Source organism: Choristoneura fumiferana, chromosome 17 (genome assembly GCF_025370935.1).
Source record: "Choristoneura fumiferana chromosome 17, NRCan_CFum_1, whole genome shotgun sequence".
NCBI lineage: Eukaryota > Metazoa > Arthropoda > Insecta > Lepidoptera > Tortricidae > Choristoneura > Choristoneura fumiferana.
Window position 1 is genome coordinate 8,717,007 of NC_133488.1, and position 24,496 is coordinate 8,741,502.

Sequence of the window (24,496 nt, forward strand, 5' to 3'; positions counted from 1 at the left end):
GTCTTTTGTTTCAACACGCACTCTGCGACACGGCCTACGCCAGCAGCACCCGCAGCCGCCGCGCCAGCAGCCACACAACAGGGCGACCAGCCTGTGCGTCCCGCCAGCTTAATTTCTTGTTTTTTAATTTTATTTCATGTCATGTTTGAGAAAGGCACTATACAAGCCTCGGCCGGAACGTGGGGTTGCCGGCCTCCTACAGTAATGTACTATTATTACCGTTGCCGGCAAAGGTTGCCGCGCCATTATACCTACTTCGTTTTTTTTAAGCATTAGAAAGACGGTGAGCGGTCTAGACTTGTCTTTTTATTCAAAAACACTTTTGAAAAATAAAAGTTAGCAAATATGTAACAAATAGCAGACACATGATCATTTCTATTTTTTAACCGACTTCAAAAAAGGAGTTTATCAGTTCGGTTGTATTTTTTTTAATGTTTGTTACCTCAGAACTCCGTCGTTTTTAAACCGATTTTTTTTCCGTTCGTCTAGAATGCTTTCAATTAGGTCCCATAAGCACCAAATCAGGATATGATGATTGGATCCTAAGGAAATCGAGGGAACTCTTTAAATGTTGTAGGGACGCCTATGGTAATTTTGATATATTTAGTAGCAACTCGTGCATTTTTTTTTGAAAATCATCATTTGGTGAAGTGGAACTAATGATGAAGCCCACAGTTGATCATCGGAGTTACTACTCAATAAAATTTATTTCACGGGTTGAATTTCAATTACTTTTAACACAGTTGCTAAGCAATTTATGCTCCTCTTAATGCATATGGTGAAGTGGAATGGGTGGTGAAACACCAGGACTCCTCAATAATGAACGTGTCTGCATCGGAAAAAGCAATCTTTTCTAAAAGGTGACGAGCAGTTGACATTAAATTATTGCATTTTAGATTATTTACACTAAAAAGCGTGAAAAAATATTTCATAACAAAAAATCGAACCGACTACAAAAAACCATGAAAATAATTTTCTACCAGTTAAGTCTGAAGTCGGTGCCTCAGTACGAGCCAGCAGGAGTGATTGAAGCCCAATATGTAGGTAGTGCGTAGGTGAGGTAGGCGACTATAGGTCCATTCCTGCTGGCTCGTGCTGACGCACCGACTTCAGACTTAACTGGTAGAAAAATATTTTCATGGATATGTAGTCGGTTCGATTTATTGTTTTTTTTTTGATATCATAAGGTAATAGTTACTGTTTTTTAAACGTTTTTAGTAAAAATAAGACTCTTCAAAATCGTTTACCCTTTTTCAATAATGCTAAAAAAACGAAGTATACGACCTGGAGGTCCCTCTGTTCGAGCGCATGATCTTAGTATCTAATGTGTGATGTGTTTGTCAGGGGACCACCAGCAGCTGCGTCCGTCGGCCGCGTACATGCGGCTGGCGCGCCACTACGAGCTGGAGGTGTCTCTGTTCGAGCGCATGATCCGCAACGGCGTGCACAGCCGGCGGCTCGGCGTGCAGCACCGCATGCGGCCCGAGCTGGCGGCGCTCGTGTGTCCACACATCTACGAGGACCTGCGGAACCACCCCTCCGTCGAGGAGTTCCCGCCCGTGAAAGGCCTCGTGAACAACCTCTTCTTCTTCACCCACGACCACCCGGAACAGGTGAGTCTTCCTCTATAGTAACTGTAACTGCGAGGAGACGGCAGGCTTGTTTGTACCAATTCAAATCTTGGCTGTCTGCTTGCAGTGCGACGACGACAGCTCTAGCCGCACGAACACGTTTGAAGGGGACATGGCGCTGCGGCTGGCGAACTACCTGATGCAGCAAGGATACCAGCCGCAGGACGTCACCATCCTCGCCGCTTACTCGGGACAAATGTTCTATTTGAGGAAAGTACGTTCGCTCAGTACAATTTTTTGCTTCTTTATAATAATAATAACACGTAAAACAAAGTATTGTTAAGATTGGTTTAAAGTATTGTTACTTACTCCTGATATTCCACAAATCTCTGAACAAAGAAGAAAATATTCGTAAAGTTTATGTACCTAAATACTATTAATGTATAGCTATGTACTTTTCTGAGACTTTCAATGAAGTCCTGACAATCATACCTATAGGTACTATGTAATTCGAGACGAAAACCAGTAAATATTATTAAGTAAGTTTATGTCCAGTTAGTTCCTTGCCGAGAAAGAAACGACAAGAACACGTCATAATATTATAGCTCGATGGTTTTGGGAATGGAGAAAAGAATAGCTTAAAAAATACTAGTACCTAACCAAAATTATATTATACCATAATATAATATATAATCATTCATTTCATCATCCCAGCCTATATACGTCCCACTGCTGGGCACAGGCCTCCTCTCAGAACAAGAGGGCTTGGGCCATAGTTCCCACGCGGGCCCAGTGCGGATTGGGAACTTCATCATTCATTTATCATCATCAAATTATTAGTCACCGGATTTTTTTTCTCACATAATTTTTATTTTCAGCAACGGTTTCTCTATCATCATCTGAAGAACGTGAAGATCACAGTTTTAGACAACTACCAAGGCGAAGAATCGAAGATAATTGTGTTATCGCTTGTCAGGAATAACACCCACGACAGCATCGGCTTCCTCGGAACTGAGAACAGGATCTGTGTCGCGCTCTCGAGAGCCCGAGAAGGTAGATGCTTCTAGAATATTATTATTATTAGCATTTGTAGCGACTCTTTGCGCCACTTAGTGAGCAAATTTAGAAAAAACTCCACCATCCTGCATCGAATTTTCTCAACTCTTGACACATATGATAATTTCCGTCCGACACTCTTCCTTAGGTCTTCGGTCCTCATGCATAACATTCGCCTGGTGAGAGATACCTCTGTTGTGGCCTTTTCCAACACATTAATTTTGTGATTCTTTCTACCAACAAGAAGTATTTTGGTACGCCCGAGCAGCAGGGTGTAAAACAAGCGAAGTGGAACTTGAAATCTTTGCCTAGGTATACAAGGGGAGCGAGGAGAATCCTTCCACTCCTCTGCTCCAGGTTCTTTTTGAGACAGTAGTACTCAGAATGAATCCGGAATATAGGTAGACATGATACATAGGTGTCTTCGGTATGTAGGTATGCCTGAGATAGTTCGGCTGAACACCCCTCTAACTGGTAACGTCAGGATAAGGTCAGAATTTATTTAATTGTAGTTTACCAATGTTTCCGTACATTGGTCGGTGTTTAAAGTTTACAGCGTCAATGGAATCTTGAGTAAAAACTTTCAATAAAAAGCCTATTTATGCGTCTTGAGTAAAATTAACCATCATTGTAAGTACCTTGAACAAAAGTGCACTTTTAAGAGTGTTTTATAGTGCCATCGAAAAGATGCACCGAAATAATTGTAATTTGTACTATACGTACGTAACGTAGAGTCAGTGACCTCGATGGACCACCTCTAAAACTACCCTTATTAAATATAATTTTATCACAGGTTTCTACATGTTTGGAAACATAGATCTGCTTAAAAAGAATTCTCCCCTGTGGAGCAACATCGAAGCAACGCTTGCCCAGAATGGATCTGTCGGAAAATATCTTGAATTAATATGTTCGAACCACAACGACAACATAACAAAGGTTTGTTTTATTTTTATTAAGTATTAGCTTTTGCTCGCGTCTTTGACCGCGTGGAATTCGGTTATCGCGCACTGTTCCCTCGGGAACTCTGCTTTTTCTGGGATATATAGTAGCCTATGTCACTATCTGACCCATAAACTATCTCTATGTCAAAAAATCACGTCGATCCGTCGCTCCGTTTCGACGCGTAAGACGAACAAACATACAAACACAAACACGCATAAACTTGAAAGTTATCAAGGTAGCTCTTAAAGCATAACCAATGAGAAAAGTCAGAAAATCTGTTTTTTTTTTGTCTATCTATCAGTCTGTAACCAATCTAAAATAACCCCATATTCCATACTTTTTGCTTAGGCATATGGCCCTGCTAACACTGGAATCATACATATTTGTGCGGACGCTTCGGTGCTCGAGTACGACTCATTTGGCCGGTTGTTTATCGGTAGGGTTGACTTAATTGTGATTGTGACTTTAACGTGCTTACAGGTAGAGACCATTGATGACTTCCTGAAAGTGCCCGAGGGCGGCTGTCTGTTGGGCTGTAAGGGCACTCTGCCGTGTGAACACCCTTGTCCGCGCGTCTGTCACGGCTACGATCGTGAACATACCGACATTATATGTACCAGCCAAACTTGTAACAGGCATGTTAAGCCCAATTTAGACTTGCATGAAAATTTGTCCAAGTTTCATTACACTGTAAGTGTGGCTGGAAGGTGAAAGAGTTTGAAGTGGTGAATCAAGTGCCACAATTATATGCAACTTATGTGATTTTTCTTGAAAGTCTAAAAGTAGCTTTATATTATACTCGTACTTTGGTAGTTGCACTTAAAGACAAATTACCTACATCTACTTTCATTCTTTATGCAACATTGGAATTTTGTCAAGCTCTACCTACTATTTTGTATTTTGTACTTCTATGTAAAATGTAAATGTCATGTAAAATGTGTCATAGCAATCGATTTATTAAGTAACGTTATCTGTTAATCCATTATCGTTTCGATCGACGTTAGCTTACCTATCCGTAAAAGTGAGTGTGTTTCTTCAATGTTCCCACTCACCCATCAATGTTCTTTCATTAACGATTGTAAGACTCTAGGAAAGTTAAGGATTCCGTTAACATTTTCTAAAGTTAATACGTTGATCGAAATTTTACCTTCGTTATTTAACGATTAAGGGATTAATTGTCTTTTGCCTGGCTCTAGCCACAATATAAGTATAGACTCTATTTTATTAGCCTAACATCTCGATAATTAATTACCTAATACTTAATTGAATGTTCTATGCAACAGGAAAATCTGCGAAGTTGAAGGTCACAGTTGCCCACTGGCATGTGGGAAGGAATGCCGACCTTGCGGTCGTAGTGTGGAGAAGTCTCTTCCGTGTGGGCACAGCAAGGTGTTAGCGTGCCACATGGATCCAAGCGCGTCCACCGTTCAATGTTCGATTGTCATCACGGTCACTTTGCCAAACTGTGGACACGAGGTAAGTACCGAGAAGTGCCGAGAATGTTGTAGCGTCGTAACAATTGGCTGGTTTCCGGGGTAAAAAACATATTATTCTATTTAGTTCTTCAGTTAAATTATCAGAAAGTATTGGACACGTTATTAGACGTACGACGACACGTACGACGAGACGTACGGCGTTGGAAGTCGGGGACGGTGACTCAACGGGTCACGCCGTTTTGTCACCAAATTAGTTTTAAATAATATTGATTATAAATATGTATGTTAGTCTGTAAGGTATTTATTGTATGGGCCAAGTTGCCCGAAATAAATGAATTTATTATTATTTTATTATTATTATTAGAAGATACGAACCTAAGTCAAACTTCACTGGTCTGATAATAGAATGAAACGTATTTTATAATAAATTTAGTATATTAGAAAACATATTAGAAATGGGATTGCTAAACAAAATCCTTCATAGGCCATTTTTAATTATTTTTTGAAAAATGATTTTGATTTTTAAAAATATTTTGTTAAGAAATAATAAAAATAGAGCGTCCAGGATTTTTTTAGCAAACCCATTTCTAATATACTAAATCCATACTAAATCCATACTAATATTATAAATGCGAAAGTAACTCTGTCTGTCTGTCTGTCTGTCTGTCTGTTACGCTTTCACGCCTAAACCGCTGAACCGATTTTGATGAAATTTGGTACAGAGATAGAATAGACCTTAGGAAAGAACATAGGCTATCTTTTATTGCGAAAAAAAGGCTTTAAGGGGTTGATATAGGGCATGAAAGTTTATAAGGTGGAAGTTCGTCGCCGCCAAAGATAAAACCATGAAACTTGGCATTTAAGCACTTAATCCATACTAATATTATAAATGCTTAAGTAACTCTGTCTGTCTGTCTGTCTGTTACGCTTTCACGCCTAAACCGCTGAACCGATTTTGATGAAATTTGGTACAGAGATAGAATAGACCTTGGGAGAAATCGATGACTCTTATTAAAGTTGCCATTTCGGCACGTAATAACAAGTAAATGGATATTTATTCGCGCGTTATTTAAAATTCTTCCTGTGAGGGGGTGAAATAGGGGATGAAAGTTTATATGGAAGATCGTCATTGTCGAAGATAAATCGATGGTTCTTTATGAAACTTGGCATTTGGGAACGTGATAAGAGATAAATAGACATTTGTGCACGCGTTTTTTTTAATTCTTTCTATGAAGGGTTAAATAGGGGATGAAAGTTTATATGGAAGATCGTCAATGTCGAAGATAAATTGATGGTTCTTTATGTATGAAACTTAGCATTTGGGCACTTATAAGAAATAAATAGATATTTTGTTCAAGCGTTTTTGAAAATTTTCACTGCGAGGTGATGTTAGCAGAGGGGATGATGCAGTGTTAGCAGAGCCTTCTATGCTCCAGCAAAATGTACGCAATGGGGGGTAATTTTAGATGGCTTATTGACATAGACAGTCAGACATGAAAAAATATAATTTTCAGATTTTTCTTATTTATTGTGCTATAAGAGCGATCTTTATGCAAAATTCCAAGTTTCCAGGATAGCCAGAAGTACCCTATTAATAATATAAATGTTAAGGCGATTTGTATGGAAACACCTTTTTAATGACTTGGTATAGGTTTTGATTGCCTCGACTTAGAAGTTTGATTTTTCCACAGCTTTCGGGACTATTGACCTGAGTTTGGGGTTTCAATTTCAACTCGATACCGATACTCCACCCGTTTACGAGATAATGGGTCTTGATAGACAGACAGACGGACGGACAGCAAAGTGATCCTATAAGGGTTCCATTTTTCCTATTGAGGTACAGAACCCTAAAAAACATTTGTTCCGGTGCTTTTCAAATTTCGACCCATTTAATACTTGAAAATATGGGGATGAAAGTTCTTAAGGAATTCCAAAGAAATTTACTATAACTTATAAGTATATTTATCGGAAATATGTGTAGCTATGCTTAGTAAAAATGCCGTCTTAATTATAATACTACCCTCCTAACTTACAATAAAGGTGTCAATAGTTCAATATGAAGAATTAAGTACTGTAATACCACATTCACTACGCTGCCAACAGATGGCGCTAGTTAACCCCGTTTAGACAATCATCGGCAGATACCACACGCAGTGTTTCCCGAAGCGCCAAGAGATGGCGCCACCGGTCAAATTAAATCGCGCCAACGTTTGGTAGATTTAGAATAATGAGGTCCAAGGAAACAATCGTGTCTGTATCGAATTCTAGGGACCTAATACAGCACGCTAAGCGCTCTCTCCTACGTTGAGACGTTTTAGTGTCTTTATTAGGGTAATAGGCTTTCTCTTAATTACTGTAATCGCTTCTCAGTAATAAACATTATTTCCGTGTAACGTCTGGTTTAAATCGTCGCTTCCCGCCACTTCCCCTTGCTAAAGTGGCGCCCTCCGTTCGGCCCGTCACGTGACGTCAGCTACGTGCAACGAGGACTACGGGTTTCGTAGCAGGTCTACGCGCGCTGCGGATCCCGCTTGTCTGCTACGAGCTACTCAAGACGACGCACCTACGAAAACATTAATGAGTGGAAGAGGTTGCGGAAGTTCGCACAAACCACCTACATACGTTACTCGTTCTGGACGCACGACGACTGTTAAAATCAAGACGAAGCATAACAGCATGTTGTCACCGGAACAGTTCCAGCAATTCTTGGAGAAGATTTCTCCTGCACCCACAATACTGAAGGGCTCCTTCACCAACTGCAATTATAGTTACAACGGTGTGAAAGACGCTGAAGTAGTGGAAGCTTTCCTATCTGCTGTGAACATCTATAAGCGGTCTTGCGACATCGGCGACAGGACAGCACTGGATGAACTTCCCATTCTCCTCAAAGGCGAAGCTGGAGTCTGGTGGCTCGGAATAAAAAACGACGTGACTTCGTGGCAAGATTTCGAAACACGTCTACGAGAAAATTTTGCACCAATCCGCGAACCGTACTTATTATACTCCGATATCACCCAGGAGAAACAGCTGCAAGACATGTCAACTGAAGACTTTGTACGGCGCAAGCGCATGCTATTCTCTCAATTACCAAAGCCAGGTCACACAGAGACTCAACAACTTGATATGATATACGGTCTGCTGCGCCTAGATATCCGAGATAAAGTCCCACGCGCTGATATTAAGGATTTTAAGGACCTATCGAAGGCAGCTCTTGCAGCTGAGCACGTCCTTATGGAGAAGAGCAATGAAGTGCTTTCAAGAAAGGTTAAGACAATTGAACCAAAACCTGAAAACAAGTCGGCATCAACACGCAAACCACGCTGCAGGTATTGCAAGAACTACGGTCATGTCAGTGAAAATTGTAGAAAGCTAGCTCAGAAGGACAATTTACCGAAACTACCGACTAGGACCGAAGCAGTTACGCAATTCCCATCACCGTCGGAACCAAAGGTGAAATGCTACGGCTGTGGTGCGCCTGGCGTAGTTCGAGCCAACTGCCAAACCTGCCACTCCAGCAGGCACACACAGAGGCAACCAGATGTTGAGTTTTGCTCCGTCGATACAACGACCGATGCCAGAGATCGACCCATAGTTTACGTTGATATTGGCGATAAATCCGGTGCAGCGTATCTCGACACGTGCGCTAAATCAAGTATTGCGTCATACTCCTTATATTGCGAACTACGAAGTAAAGGTTACGCCTTCAAGGAATTGGGAGTTGGGATAACACTGGCTGATGGTGTTCAGAAACGACAGAACGTGCTGGTTACCCGAGCTCCGGTGAAAATTTATAACCGAACCGTGATGACAACGCTCTTGGTGTTACCGGAATCCCGAAGCAATCGTACTCTCCTTGGTGTTGGGTTTTTAGTAGATGCCCACATCGTACTCAATTTGCCTCAATGTACCTGGCACTTCTTAGAGGAACCTTCTGAAGAGTTCGAGCTTTTCCAAGAAAGCTTCGCAACATTCAACGAAGTAAACATTGCTACCATGATGAACACCGACGATATATCCTTGTCACCTTCTCTACCGGAAGCCAGCAATACTGAAAATGTCAGTACACGCCCATATAGCCCTCCAGAATCCTTGGAAACAGTAAATCCATCTGCTTCAGCGAAGAAAAGGCCTCATATAACATGCCCAGTTAATCGTTCGCCAATCCTGGAAGCCCTGTATCGAGACGCTATAAGCAGCCTCCAGAACTACGATGAAGAAGATGATTTGGATGAATATGACAGAGCGCTGTTTCCGGATCAAGCAAAAAGGAAAACTTCGATAGCATCAATCGACATCCAGGCATTGACAACATTTCTTGACAACAATCGAACCGTATTCTCACCTAATGGAGAACCAGTGAAAGGCTTCGAACATGCCATCGAGACAGGAGACCACAAGCCAATCTCAGTACCGCCATATCGCTTATCTCCTGTTAAGACTGAGATCCTCAAAAAAGAAATAGGTAACATGCTTGCGGAGAATATTATTGAACCCTGCTCATCCCCATGGGCTGCCCCCGTTGTAATGGTCCCCAAGAAGGATGGCAGTATACGAGTCTGCGTTGATTATAGACAGCTGAATGCAGTAACCACAGCGGACGCGTACCCTATGCCAAGAATCGACGACCTGCTCCACGGTGCCAAGCCTACACCTTTTATGAGCACTATAGACCTTCGTGCTGGGTATTGGCAAATCAGCGTCAAAGAAGATCATCGGGATAAAACTGCGTTTGTTACACCGTTCGGGATATATAGATTTCGAAGAATGCCATTCGGACTTCGCAACGCTCCAGCTACATTCCAGCGGATGATGGATCGATTTCGCATCACGCTCAGTCATATCAAATTATTGATATACTTGGACGACTTGATTGTCATGTCAGCCACTTTTGAGGACCATCTTCGAGATCTGCAAGATGTTTTCACCAAACTCAGGGAATTCAACTTGACGGCGAATCGAGAGAAATGTAACTTTTGCTGCACCAGAATAAAATATTTGGGTCATTATATTACCCCTGATGGGCTGCAATTGGATCCGGGAAAAGTTAGTGCTATACTGGCCACGCCGCCACCGCGAAACTTGAAACATCTTTTAACTTTTGTCCAAATGTGCTCTTGGTATAGGAGATTTATACCTGGCTTCGCAAAAGTCGCAGAGCCACTGACGCGCCTGACAAAAAAAAATGCGACTTGGAAATGGGAAGAGGAGCAGACGACTGCTTTTGCAAAACTTCGTGAGCTCTTAACAACCTCTCCGATTTTAGCCCAAGCCGACCACACCAAGCCTTACATCATCAAAACAGATGCAAGCAGTTATGCACTTGGTGCAGTTCTCGTCCAGGGGGAGGGGGATAAAGAACACCCTGTGGAATACGCAAGTAGACTCCTTACCAAGGCGGAACGCAACTATTCCACGACAGAACGCGAAGCCCTTGCGGTTGTCTGGGCGGTCGAAAAATTCAGAGGCTACGTTGAAGGTGGTAAAATAACGATTATGACTGACCACCAAGCTCTTCGATGGCTCATGTCATTGAAGTCGCCGTCCGGACGATTGGCCCGATGGGCCCTACTTTTACAACCATATGACATCACCGTAAAATACATCGCCGGAAGGACTAATGTTGTCGCTGACTCTCTATCACGTCCCAATTGTGAACCTGGAACTCAGGAGGAGTGTGGGCTATGTACCGTAGTGGTGGATATGCCCGCAAAAACCAAAGAGGTTATAAGGGAGGAACAGCACAAGGATGCAGACATTGTGAAGATAGTGCAGAGTCTCGAAAACACTAACGAAGAAGAAGCTAGATATTGGAGTCGTAAAGGTTATGAACAATGGCCTTTTATATCGCTATAGCCCGGAGGCTGAAATAGAAGGCAGCCAGCTAGTCATTCCGAAACAAGAACAAGCTAATATTATTGCTGCCTATCATGACGACTCAACTGCCGGACACTATGGCACAGACAAAACGCTCGATCGTCTAACGAAGCGATACTTTTGGAAAGGCATGAGAAAGCAAGTCGAAACATATGTCCGTAATTGTCTCCAGTGTCAACGGTACAAGCCTACTAATCAAAAACCAGCTGGTTTACTCCAAACGATGGCCCAAAATCAACGTTTTGAAGTGGTAGCCTTTGATTTATTCGGGCCGTTGCCCCGAACCGCAGATAACCACAACTGGATATTCATAGTAGAGGATGTTGCCACAAGATGGGTAGAATTATTTGCTTTGCAACGAGCCACCGCAGAGGAATGCGCCAAGGTTCTACTTGACGAGATCATACTAAGATATGGCACACCACGCAGATTTCTCAGCGATAACGGCAGTCAATTCGTCAGCAGTGTTATGCAACAACTGACATATTGCCTTGGCATCAAACATGGCTTCACCCCAGTGTATCATCCTGAGACTAACCCGTGCGAACGAAAAAACCGGGATATGAAGACTCAGTTGGCTATCCTAGTTGGAGACAACCATCTAACATGGGCAGAGAAGTTGCCCAGTATCCGCTTCGCAATGAACACAGCCAAGTCTTGCTCGACTGGTTACACACCCGCGTACCTAACGTTCGGACGTGAGTTGAGAACACCGGACGACGTGAACCATGACCTTCGAGAAATAGTGGAGAATGACAGCTTTATCAAAGAAGTGACTCCACGCTTGCTCATGATGGCGAACACATTAAATAGAGCTAGGGAGATACAGAATGAAAAAGAAGAGAAAAGGAAGGAATATGTGGATAAGAAGAGACAACCTTGCCCTGATTATCAACCAGGAGACCTTGTTTTAGTCAACACTCACGTACTGAGTAAAGCCAACCAAGGGTTTAGCGCAAAGCTGGCTCCTCGACGCGATGGCCCTTACACGATTGTGCGTCGACACGGCCCCAGCTCATTTGAAATCGCAAATCCGAATACGAAAACGCCTGTTGGCATTTATCACGCTTCAGCATTATTTCGATACCGACCCCAAGGTGTTACCATACCAGAACCCACGCTTCCAATTAGAAAGAGAGGCAGGCCAAAGAAACAAGAAAACAGTAAGAAAACAACTTCGGCTGCTACTAGGCCACGTGGAAGACCACCAGCTAGAGCACGTCAATAGAAATACAGTTCTGTCACCCTCGTCGAGGCGACTTCGCGGACAGAGGGGGAGACTGTAATACCACATTCACTACGCTGCCAACAGATGGCGCTAGTTAACCCCGTTTAGACAATCATCGGCAGATACCACACGCAGTGTTTCCCGAAGCGCCAAGAGATGGCGCCACCGGTCAAATTAAATCGCGCCAACGTTTGGTAGATTTAGAATAATGAGGTCCAAGGAAACAATCGTGTCTGTATCGAATTCTAGGGACCTAATACAGCACGCTAAGCGCTCTCTCCTACGTTGAGACGTTTTAGTGTCTTTATTAGGGTAATAGGCTTTCTCTTAATTACTGTAATCGCTTCTCAGTAATAAACATTATTTCCGTGTAACGTCTGGTTTAAATCGTCGCTTCCCGCCACTTCCCCTTGCTAAAGTACTCCTTTTGTGTTGGCAGGGTAGAATACACGTCGTATTGCTAAAATGTGGCTTCCCGCAAAATATTTATGTTTTACCATAGCATGGATGGATGGATGGAAAACAAAAAAAAATTGTTTATATTTATAGCAATGTATTAAAATAGATTACTTATTTTCAGTAAACCGTAGAAGTTTCTATGTGCTATTATTGGCAGAATAGGTATCCTAAATAAATTAAATACTTACCAAAGTTACTATTCTACGCGGACGAAGTCGCGGGCAAAAGCTAGTTTATTATAAAATTGTTTCATTCTATTATCAGACCGGTGAAGTTCGACTTAGTTCGGATCTAAGACTACGTATTTTTTCACTTGTCAATAAAACTAAAAAAAAATTGTAATAGGATAGGATAAGCCGCGTCAAACTTCGGGAGAGGGCGGCCCGTGACGTCACCGCGTTGTTAAAAGTGTCGCACGGCCTGACGCCACGGAAACCTTTAACTGGATATGTTTTTTTTTTTACCATGATGATACCAATTATGAACGATCGAATCTAAGTTTGATGCGGATTTGAGATAAATTACCCTGTTAGTTCGAGTATGGGCACTGATGGATGATAGATAGAATATATAATAGAATAGTCTAAGTAGAAAGTGTCAGCTTATATATGGGGACCCTAGAAGTTAAATTTAGCCCACTTCCAGTGTTTGGATCAACTTGAAATATCGTATTTATATGTAGGTTGAGTAGGATGGCAACTTAAAGTACCTACCCTACAGTAAGCAAAAAAGCTTGTACTAAAATTTATTTTTTAATAAAAACATATAATATTAACAACTATGCTAGTATTTACTATGCTATCAAACTATCATTCTAGTACATGCAACGTAATTTTGCGGCTGTGTTGAATTAAAAGTAAACACTTTTTATGACTTCTTACTGAGATCCTAAAACATAAGAATGTTTCAGGTTGAAAAACAGTGTTCCAAGAAATTAGAGGACGTGAGATGCACGAAGGATTGCCAAAACAATCGACTCGACTGTGGACACGTTTGCCGACGCAAATGTCACGTCAAAGACGATCCGGAACACAAACGTGTAAGTCACGTTACCTATGAATAAATACCAGAGATGTGCGAGGATATGTTTTTCATTACCCAATAGAACGCTTCATTGACCTAGCCTCGCTCCGCTCAGCTTTTTCCACCAGATACGAGTATATGTGCTTTGCGGGGATAGGTAAATGATTGGTTCATGAAAAGCACATTCCTCGCAACACATTCTTGCACATCTTTGGTGGAAACAGAGCCTTATGGTGAAGCCAGACGAGCGTAATTTTTAGGGTTCCGTACTTTAAAACGAAAAACAGAACTCATAGGATCACTTTGTTGTCCGTCCGTCTGTCAAAACCCTTTATCTCGGGAACGCGTGCAGGTATCGAGTTGAAATTAAAACCATTAACTCAAGTTTACAAACTCAAACATCAATCAAAAGATACTTTGCTGGTAGATAGTCGCAATAGAAATTTAAGCCAAACAAACGTTGATCAATTTTTTTTACGTTTACCGGCTTTAAAAGGTTTTTATGTTGAATCCGCAGTATACTTGCATGCAGCAGTGCCCGAAACCAAAAAAAGGTTGCACAGCGAATTTGGAAGACGATCCGGGAGCACATAAATGCCTAAGGTCTTGTTTCGAACCATGTATAAACTGCAACGTTCAGGTACGTACCATTTAACTTAACCAGAGATCTTACTTCCGCCTTAGTATCCGGTAACTAAAAGTTATTGGGTATGATTTTATCGATCACCTAATAAATGCATTTTCGGTGACCTAATAATAATACTAATATAAGTATAATATTTGTTCCTAAAATAGTAGACTTCAAAAAAATAAGTCCAACCAACCGAATCATCAATATAAAAATGTTTACCTAAAAATAATTTTTAATCACTGAAAAATAATATTTATTATTAAATCATGCGGTTGTCCCTTTCTCTGGGTTTCGTATAAGTTGATGGTGATGATGATGATTATGATGATGGTGATGATGGCTGGCAATTTGAATAAATTTAAAATAACGAAGTTTTATGCCGTAAGTATTAAGCAAAAATGGCCGGTTCTGGCACTTCGCCGGTAGCTACCGCGGCACGATCGCTTCGCTCGCTCGGCTCGCGCGCTGAGGGTCGCAGTGCTACCTAACACTCCTCCTCGCTTCGCTTGTCGTCGTACCTAACCAGACCTAGCTAGTAGAAAAGGTAGAAGCATTTAATTAAGAAACAGATCTATTTATTAGGTGAAGGATCTATTATTTTGGTGATTAATCAAACTATAATTTACGATACAGGCTTACATTATTCTGTACCAAATTTACGCCGTCGCTATCGAGTACGGTCACTGTAAACTCATGGCACAAGTAGTGGTACAGCACCTCTACAAATAATTTACGCTGTCGTTATAGAGTACTCACTGTAAACTGATGGTAGTGGTACTGATGACTCATACTTGGACAGTTTTGATTAATATGATGTGACTTAATATATTTCTTGGGGACAGGTATTATAATTTTAGGGTATTGCCGATTAGTGACACATCTAAACTTAGGTGACAGAAAACATAGTTTCCAAATTATGATTGGTTTTTTGGAGTCTTTTTGTATTTTTTATTTCAACTCCAAATTTGTTACTTTTACGGGGTTTCGATAGTTTCCAAAGTTATTTTAATTTGGGAAATATTGTGGGAAAATAGAGTAATTTACAAATAAAAAAATATTTATGATGAATTCGGATCATTTTTGTATATTTATATACAAAAACTAAAAATATCCCATCAAAACATCTAAATGTGAAATGAGATCACAAGCAAACTTGGCGTGAACTTGGCTCTCATTTCACATTTGTGTTTTTGATGGGATTACATTTCCTACCAGGTCGTAAAGAAGAGATCTTCGTGCAAACACAAGTCAAAGGTGGAGTGCCATAAAAACGTGGATGCGACGCCATGCCGCGAGAAGTGTGCTCGCTCGCTGCCTTGCACACACTTCTGCAAAAAACTCTGCTTCGAAAAATGCGGAGACTGCAAGCAAAAGGTACTAGAACAGAATTACTATACTAGCTTGGAGAATTTTTGGTCACGCACTGTAATAAAGTAAATCTCGATGCGGATATTTAATGCACTAGTACTTACTTAGGGATTGTCAAGCAAATTTAGCAACTAAATTGAGTATTTATTAGTATTTTATTTATATCTTATTTTTATCTTCTTTATGTAATCTTAACATTCTTTACGAATTATGTTTAGGTAAAGAAGATAATACCCGAGTGCGGCCATGAAATAGAAATTGACTGCGGAATAGTCCCGACCCGCGAGCATTGCATGCGTAAATGCGAACGCGTCATGGCGTGTGGCCATGTCTGCCCTGGCCGCTGTGACCAGCCGTGCGATAAATCCAAGTGCACCAAGATCATGGAGCGCAATTTTGACTCGCCCTGCGGCCACGAGGTCCAACTGCCGTGCGACGTGTTGCGGAGTATGAGGAATGGTTAGTTTACATAATGTCAATGCGGTATTTCACAACTCCTGAACTTGCCATGTCCTGATAATTTACTTAACAAGTCAAATAAAGTTTATTTCTCTATGACACTAACTCTCACTGTTTAGATTTAAGATAGTTAATTATGCGCACTAAAACGGTGTAAAGGTTTCTAATTTATGACGGTTTTTTTAGTGTCCGTTTTAATTCAAACATGTGTACCTAACAAAATTGGGTTCACAAAGTGAGTTTTTATGATATCTTTCTTATGTGTCTCTGGTTAAAATGAGTGTGAAGTTATTACATGTATGTAAAAAGAGAAAAAAAGCGGAATAAATATATATGGGCATAAAGTTAATTACCAGGTAGGTAATTTCTATCACTGAACTGACCCGCCTTGCGAAGTTAACGGAAATGAAAAAATACCACGGTGTAGTAGGTGCAGAGGCGTCTTTACCTATAGTGCAGGGTGTGCGTCCCACACGGGCGCAGCGGTGTTAGGGGCGCCGGCCGCGGCACTGTGTCACACTTAGTACCTATTCCATTTTGACCGTGCGCTTCCTAGATGGCGCTAAAATAATAATTGCACACGGCTGCTACATGGGCTAAAGACGCCTCTGTGTAGGTGTATGTGTATCAATGATCAAATAATAAGATGCATATTTATTTACCTAAAGTTTCGTTTTTATAAATGAAATTGTCAAAGCAGCATCTTAATAATTTACTTGAAGAAAAAAATACGGGGTCTGGGTACGAATGTTTTAAAAATGTCGTTCTACATTATCGTGTTCATTTCGCATAGGTACTTACAGATGTTTCTGTAAGCTGAAGTTTGTTACATTTAGTTAATTACCTAAATCTTTCAAGTATATAGTAGGCTCAGCGAATCCTGACAGTAGCAATATTAAGCTTTCTTACCTACTCTGTTTTGGCATCACTAAAAATCAGTGCTGTACAGCTTGCCCATAGAGTAGAAATTAAAAAGTGGCAACACTGTAGTGTCCTCCCTTTTTTTGCTCCCTGGTTTGAAAGGGATGACACTACAGTGTTGCCAATTTTTAATTTCTACTCTTTATGGGCAAGCTGTAGGTACAGATGTATTGAATAATGTTTTGCCATCGTATTTTGTCGGAAACGGTCGTATTTATCTTGCTTTCTCAATTGGCTTCAGTACCTAAACTTCAGTAAGCTAGTTGAGATAGCTAGTTAAAAACGAACTTTTTAGAAAAATACGATGGCAAAACATTATTCAATACATCTGTACAGTACTGATTTTTAGTGTTGCTAAAACAGAGTAGGTAAGTAAGCTTAACATTGCTACTGCCAGGATTCACTGGGCCTACTATATACTTGAAATGTTTAGGTAATTAACTAAATGTAAACAAACTTCAGCGGCCAGATTAGGCACAATCAAGAATATTATAGTAGACTAGCCGTTTATCGCGACTCTGTCCGCGTAGAATTCGTTTATCGCTATTCCGCGGAAACTATGCCATTCTCCGGAATAAAAACTATCCTATGTCCTTTTCTGGTCTCAATCTATCTTTATACCGAATTTCATATAAATCGGTTCAATGGTTTAGACGTGATGAAGTAACAAACAAACAGACTTACAAACTTTCGCATTTATAATATTAGTGGGATTATTGTCGTGGCATGGAAGTAGGCAACTGCTGGCTGAGAATTAATATTAAAAGGACGAGCTTGCGAGTCCGTATAATAAAAAGAAGCCTGCAATTTTTATTACACGAGAGACTAATAAATATAATGCTTTTCTCAAAAATGGTGAAGAATTCTAAATAAAAATAAACTTTTTTTTATCTAATTTAATTACCTAAACCTTTCAAGTGTAGACTCGTTTATTCTATTTGTTACTAAGATGTAATCGACCCGGAGAAACTTTTGGAGCATTGTACGGCGCTATGCGGTGCGACGCTGCGCTGCGGGCACAAGTGCAGCGGCACGTGCGCGGGCTGCCGCCAGGGCCGCCTGCACGCGCCCTGCGCCGCCGTCTGCCAGCAGCTCAACATCTGCGGACACCGGTAACCACGCCACCTCACACCATCTGACTACCTCTCCATCTCAATCCCTCGCCATTATCACAACTAGGTACTCCGCTCCTAGACAATCTCCGCGACTCATCTTGAACTCCAAACGGGTCCATATCAGCTCGCATACTTACTCGTATTGAAAGTCTGAATGTAATGTTTGTCAGAATGATCTTTTGTTAAACAACTCTTTTTTCTCTAGAACCAAAATTGTTCAGAATTTTTATAAAACAAACCTACCTAACCTACAGTTTACTACTAAAAAATATGACAAACGATGATTCGGACAAACATTACGGTATGACTAGCGAAATGTTTGCGAACTTTGGTGCTCCTGCCCAAACACTTCAATTTTCTTATCCGTGCCCGATTCACAGTTGAACTGGTCGTTGTTGTTGGTCAGTTGTTGCCGGCCTGCTTCTGTCCTGGAGCGAAGTTGCTACACCAAAATGCGGTATCACGTTCTGTTGCCCAGCCTCTGCTAAATATGATTTCAACAGAATTTTTGGTGAACACTTGCCCTTTAAAAAAACCATTACTATTTACCAAAAGTCTAAGTTGTACTTATCGACCGACTAAGAAGTAGCAGAGTGTAAATGAGTGAGTAGTCGGTGTGTGATCGGTCCACGAATCGTCTCCTCGGCTAATAACGCCTCACATGCAATTTTCACGGGTCTAATATTCTCAATAGTTTTGATATAAGTAGTTAGGTACCTAGTAGAAGTGGACTAATGATGCTCTAAATATGAAGAAAATTTGTAGGAGTGACGTTTTATTTCTTAATTTGTGTCCATTTTACTTTATAAGAGGGAGGCCTTTGTTGTGTTTATAGATAAATGTTATGTATGTTTAATTGTATTGAGAAATCATTTGTATTTTTATAAGTGGGATGTCGCCTTTCGCAGGTGTGAGGAGCCGTGCAGCCAAGTGTGCCCCCCCGTGCCCCAAACCCTGTGAGGTGAAGTGCCAACATTCTCAATGTGGCCGCCTATGTGGCGCACCTTGCGTCCCCTGCAAGGTATGTTTCTTTTATTTTCTGTAAAAAGATATTTTGTATGCGTGCAGTTTGTATTTCGCCTGTACTTAGGTATCGATGTGTACTGTATAGCGATTTATCGTGCAGGAGCCGTGCGTGCGCCGCTGCCGTCACTCCTGCTGCAGGCGCATATGCAGCGCAGAGTGCGCACGCGCGCCGTGCGAGCAGCCCTGCCGCAAGCTGCAGCCCTGCGGCCACCCCTGCCGCGGGCTGTGCGGGGAGCCCTGCCCCCGCGCCTGCCGCATCTGCGACCCCGAACACTTCCCCACCAACCCATTCATGCTCGGCGACCCCTACGACGATGATGACAGGTTTGTTCCTACCTTTGCAGTAGGTACCTATTAGGTTATCTATTATAAAGCTTTTTAAAGGGGTTTGTAGAAAAAAATGCTAAAACGAAACTCTTACAGTTTATACCCACGTAATGTTTGTCAAAATATTTTACTCAGGAAATATACATATGATCTATTATGAAATTTATGAATGAAACCACATGAAACCTTGGAAGCGGTGCCTACCCTGAACCGCTAGATATTTAAGTAGACGAAACGAAATGTGACATACTCGTATATGCAATTAAAAAAAAACTGAATAAAACCTTTTTTTTATTTTCTCTTTTACTCGTTTAAAGTAACGATGTTTAATTTTTTTATTTATGGTGTACATTCTTCTTTGGGCCACCGACGTGCTGAACCACTAATTTTTACCAAATTTCAACTCTATCGGTCCAGTAGGTAGATTCGGAGCAAATCGGCTGTGATAGACGGACAGACGATAGATACGCACGAGTGACCCTATGAGGATTCAGTTTTCCTATTGAGGTACGGAACCCTAAAAAAACAGTAATAGATTTAGGCGGTTATCACACTGCCGCCACATCCCGCTGCGGTGTGCGGAGCGACGAACGCATGAAGCGTACCTACTTGCGTTTTTTGGATACAAATTTACCCCCTTATTCATAAACGACAATCAAACCTATTTTAGTTAAAATGCCGCTAAAATTCGTTTGTCCTTATCTGTCACTTCGACATTTGTATTTGTTAGAAAGGGACAAAGCATTCGTTAGTTAACATAGGCTTGTTAAGTTTTATGAATAAGGGGGTAAGAGTCTACAATCAAAGGTAAAAACCGCAGCACTGCAGACCGAAACGGGATGCTACCCCACCGTGGCTACACCTTTGTTTCTTACGATTTCAAAAGTAACTTATTCAGTCCGTTTTCTGCATTTTAGGCTTGTTCAACTACAAGACTGCCCGCACATAGTGGACGTGCGGAACCTCGACAGTCACATGAAAAGTGAAGAGGAAGAAGTCCAAATAAAGAAGTGCCTGGTTTGCCGCACACCTATAATAAACACCTACCGCTACAAGAATGTAGTAAATAAACTTCTAAAAAATGATATCAACCCTATTAAAGAGAAAGTTTATGGCACAATTAAACAAAGACGAAAGAAAAAAGTAGAAATGCTGGAGACAGCTAAAAAACTTGTGGCGACTTATATAACAACTGGAAAAAGTATGTTAACAAAAATATTTCACTATTTCCACAATTGTATTTTTTTTTATTCGACTGGATGGCAAACGAGCTAGTGGGTCTCCTGATGGTAAGAGATCCCCACCGCCCATCCACCTGCAACACCAGGGGGATTGCAGATGCGTTGCCAACCTAGAGGCCTAAGATGGGATACCTCAAGTGCCAGTAATTTCAATGGCTGTCTTATTCTCCACGTCGAAACACAACAGTGCAAGCACTGCTGCTTCACGGCAGGATTAGCGAGCAAGATTGTGGTAGCAATCCGGGCGGACCTTGCACGCACAAGGTCCTACCACCTGCAATTTACCTAATAATCAGTAAATGGCAAACCGAGCTTGGTTCGGTCGGTGTTTGTTTATGTTGTCTCAAAGATGAGACCTGGCTAGATCGCCCCCGAAAACCCTATATTATTTAAAGCAACTTTCATCGAAATCGTTTGATTCACATACAAGATCTCAGAACATACATATTATAATTTATACGTAGGTACATCGTTCAATTGTAGTTAGGAGTTATGTAGATTTATATCCAAAAATATCTTTATGGTAGGTAATAATTATTTTAATTAAATAAACTCTTGCTCCTTTTTTTACCCGACTGCAAGGAGGGGTACTGTTGATCATCTATTATCACAAGCCTACACAGTTTCACCGGCTATTTCTGTTTATATTGCAGGTAACAATGAATTTAATAACGCCTGTTTTATTATCTTCAACATCATCAAGTCGTATCAAAAGAAGGATGGCGTGTCTCTTTTGCAACTGGAAATGCATGACGTATACCTTAACACATTGGATATCATCGGCAATTATTATATGAAATATAAGATGGCGAAGGTATCAAAATTGAATCGCAGTTAAACTCTCAAAATAAATTGTTATGCAGCGTCCTTGCAACTAATACGAAAAAGATTAGTGAACAGCAGCAGGTGGACATACGGAATGAGCTGAGGCGCATCAATTCCATCATTCAGTTGGATATAATTCTGAGCAACACCTGTTACACGTTTGCTGAAAGCGTCCCANCTGCTACATAGCGGAATATACAGCGCCCGCCAGAAAGTATCCTTCCTAGCGGTGACTTTTTTTTAGCATTCAATTTAATAAATTTCTCTTGCATTTTTTTGACGCGAGTTTGAATTCCATACGATGTCACCGCTAGGAAGTATGACACGTTTTACGGTCGGTTGAAGATGAACACCTCTTGACACCGATGGGTCCCAAACCCTACTCGGCAAAAACCCCATATTGACCCGGCCATATCTGTGATCGGCGCCATGACTCTGACTTCTAAAAAGATGAGGGTCAAATGATGTATGAGTTGCAAGATTTCACCTAAAAACAAACAGGGGCAATTTAAATAAAAGCTTGTAATGACAAAAATGTCAAATAGTATAATAATGCATACCTACTTTTTCTATAACCTACTCCAGTCTCAAACACGTGACAATGACAGCGACTATTCTCATTTTGAATGTAAACATATACGCTAAATGCAACACAATCGATAAATAGCGATTTAGATAATTTAAGTATCAATGCTTTTCAAGATCAAATCTAACGTAATTGCTTGTCACTTATCGATATACGTGTACGTACGTGCGTGTCGCGTTTCACAACGCCGGCTGGGCTAAAATAAACAATACGATACATGCACGTGTCATACGATACAGATATGTTGTGGATATGATAACAATCCAAAATAACTAGAAATGGGACTTTATAATAGGGTTCCGTAGTCAAAATGACAATAATTGAACCTTTATAGTTTCGTCCTTATGTCACAGGCATTTTACTCAGAAACTATAACACGTATATTGATGAAAATTGAAGTGATTTGTGATGGCTGCTACTTAGTTTGGGTGTTAAATAAAGAAATAACAGAACTTGAAAAAAAAACACTTTTTCAGCAAAAATCAACGTGTCAATCAAAAGGACGTAAGTGCTATGCTCTTTTGTTTGTAAGCTATTTCACTTCACGTCGTGTTTTTTTTAAGAATGGAACCCTACACTGAGTATGATTCGACTTCTTTTTGTCCCGGTTTGTTTCTCACGTTTTCGCGATTCGTTATCTTAACTTATTTGATTATGGCATGTGATTGTAGTGTCATAAATCATAATGACCGTACGTAGATATGTTTATTGAAGTTAATTTTGGATCTGGCGTAAACATACTGACTACAAATACAATGGACACTTTTATGTCGCATTATGGCCTTTATGCCATGTTCAATTAAGTTTTATGTTACATTATAACGTTTATGAGTCATTGATAGATATAAGTATTTTAATTACTTGTAACCTAGTTGCAAGAAGTATTACTAACGAGCTTTTTATTCGAAGCCCGACGGAGGGCTTTAATGACCGAGTTTGTAATCCCCTTACGGCCCGTGATAGGTACACATTTCGAGAAAAAAATACAAAAAAAAATTGTGTCTGTGTGTGTTTGTGTTTTGTGTCACTTCACAGCTCAGCAAAAGCAAAACGCTATGAAAACAACTAAGTAAAATAAAATATGGCTACCCGCCAATATAGGGGGCTACTACAAAATTCGAAAATCGAAGTTCGTATCGTACCGTCCCTCTCATTCTCGTATTACTTAAATAATATTAGCGTCAGGAAAACGATATGAACTTCGATTTTCGAATTTCGTTAGTAGCCCCCCCCCCCCCTGATTGTCACTTTGTTCGAGTCGTCTACCATAGATAATACTAAGAACCGTGTTTAGCTTAGAATTCGAAATGGATTTGGAATGGTGGCCAGATTATTCCAACATGCTAAAAAAATATTGATTAAAATTATTGCAAAAACAATTTGATATAAATTCAATGTATAAAAATAACGAAGTTTCATGAAGCATGGCAAATTTTTATGGTGTAAAATAGGTTTGTATATCTAAGTTTTAAAGGTGTAATAAAACGTTGGCTGACTTGAAACCTCTTCAGTCTGAAATGACGTAACCGACTAAGTTTTTTTAAAACTAAAGTCATAACTCCCTTGGGGAGGAAAACTATAGGTAAGTCACCTGAGGTAAAAGCGACTATGGGTTATTGCGTTTATTTGAGTTATCTTTGAAATAGCGTTGAGTTACAACAGCTCCTGCCATCTAGTAATAGACATTGACATTTGGAGAACAACCCGTAACATAGAGGCGTCTCAGTGAATCGTTTTCAAGATGTCGGCAATTTTAAAATTGGTACCACACCAGAGTTTTGGCAGTGCTTGAGTTAGGGTGAACAAAATCCATTTACATCCTCATTTTTTATAGGGTTTTGGTGTTTATTTGTATTAAAACATGATCAGTATTAGTTGGTTCACATGTCTGAATTTTAAATTTTCAATAAAAATGCTACATTTTAGAATTATTTCCATTTAAAATCTTTGCAAGTTATTTTTGAAACTTTGCTAAATGCGTCAGTATATCTTTGAGGTATTGCGTCTATGCAACGCATTTACCCCAATGTCAGTGGTCAATAACCGTTTTTTTATAATGTAGTTTTAACAATTTTAACAACTTTTCATGTAAAGTAAGTATATTATTTACCTGTATAATTTTTCACTGACTAATGTCTAAACAATGGACTTTAATTAAACTTTTCATCTCACTCTTTCAATCGTAAAATCTTTTAGTTCAATCGGTCGAATCGTAGATTATTTTTAAGTAAATAACAAAACTGCCTTAAAAAACACACGGGAACTGAAGAGCAAAAAAATTTATAAAATAATAATTGAATCAGCTACAAAACCGACTAACTCAGAACCTCCTCTTTTTTAAGTAGATTAAAAAATGTTGCAACCTGTGGTATTTATTTAGCTTTGGATAAATGCGTCTGTAAATGAAG

General features: G+C 40.4%; 2 protein-coding genes across 2 annotated transcripts in view; both read left to right on the forward strand.

The window, feature by feature from the left end:
• Window positions 1–19,298, forward strand: part of LOC141437356 (NFX1-type zinc finger-containing protein 1-like) — a 28,470-nt gene extending 9,172 nt beyond the window's left edge. The window contains exons 10-22 of the mRNA XM_074100663.1: window positions 1,345–1,613; window positions 1,699–1,845; window positions 2,450–2,624; window positions 3,421–3,563; window positions 4,050–4,204; window positions 4,853–5,045; window positions 13,477–13,605; window positions 14,107–14,229; window positions 15,436–15,594; window positions 15,807–16,047; window positions 17,918–18,080; window positions 18,992–19,104; window positions 19,210–19,298. Of these exons, the coding sequence (XP_073956764.1) occupies window positions 1,345–1,613; window positions 1,699–1,845; window positions 2,450–2,624; window positions 3,421–3,563; window positions 4,050–4,204; window positions 4,853–5,045; window positions 13,477–13,605; window positions 14,107–14,229; window positions 15,436–15,594; window positions 15,807–16,047; window positions 17,918–18,080; window positions 18,992–19,043 (1,949 nt within the window). The 3' untranslated portion in view covers window positions 19,044–19,104; window positions 19,210–19,298. The remainder of the gene's footprint in view (window positions 1–1,344; window positions 1,614–1,698; window positions 1,846–2,449; window positions 2,625–3,420; window positions 3,564–4,049; window positions 4,205–4,852; window positions 5,046–13,476; window positions 13,606–14,106; window positions 14,230–15,435; window positions 15,595–15,806; window positions 16,048–17,917; window positions 18,081–18,991; window positions 19,105–19,209) is intronic.
• On the forward strand, window positions 19,065–21,673 carry LOC141437099 (uncharacterized). Its single transcript, XM_074100324.1, has 4 exons — window positions 19,065–19,124; window positions 19,210–19,433; window positions 20,354–20,637; window positions 21,331–21,673. Exons 1-4 carry the CDS (start codon window positions 19,065–19,067, stop codon window positions 21,513–21,515), a joined length of 753 nt encoding a protein of 250 aa, XP_073956425.1. The 3' UTR covers window positions 21,516–21,673.
• The last annotated feature ends 2,823 nt before the right edge of the window (window positions 21,674–24,496 follow it).

What these genes read in the sequence shown, in the direction of transcription:
- LOC141437099 (XM_074100324.1), top strand. Translation starts at nt 19,065, where the DNA reads ATGTGGCCGCCTATGTGGCGCACCTTGCGTCCCCTGCAAGGTATGTTT. An exon ending in GTATGTTTCTTTTATTTTCT is followed by an intron (nt 19,125 to 19,209) that starts GTAAAAAGATAT and finishes TTTATCGTGCAG; the next exon opens with GAGCCGTGCGTGCGCCGCTG. An exon ending in TTATATAACAACTGGAAAAA is followed by an intron (nt 20,638 to 21,330) that starts GTATGTTAACAA and finishes TTTATATTGCAG; the next exon opens with GTAACAATGAATTTAATAAC.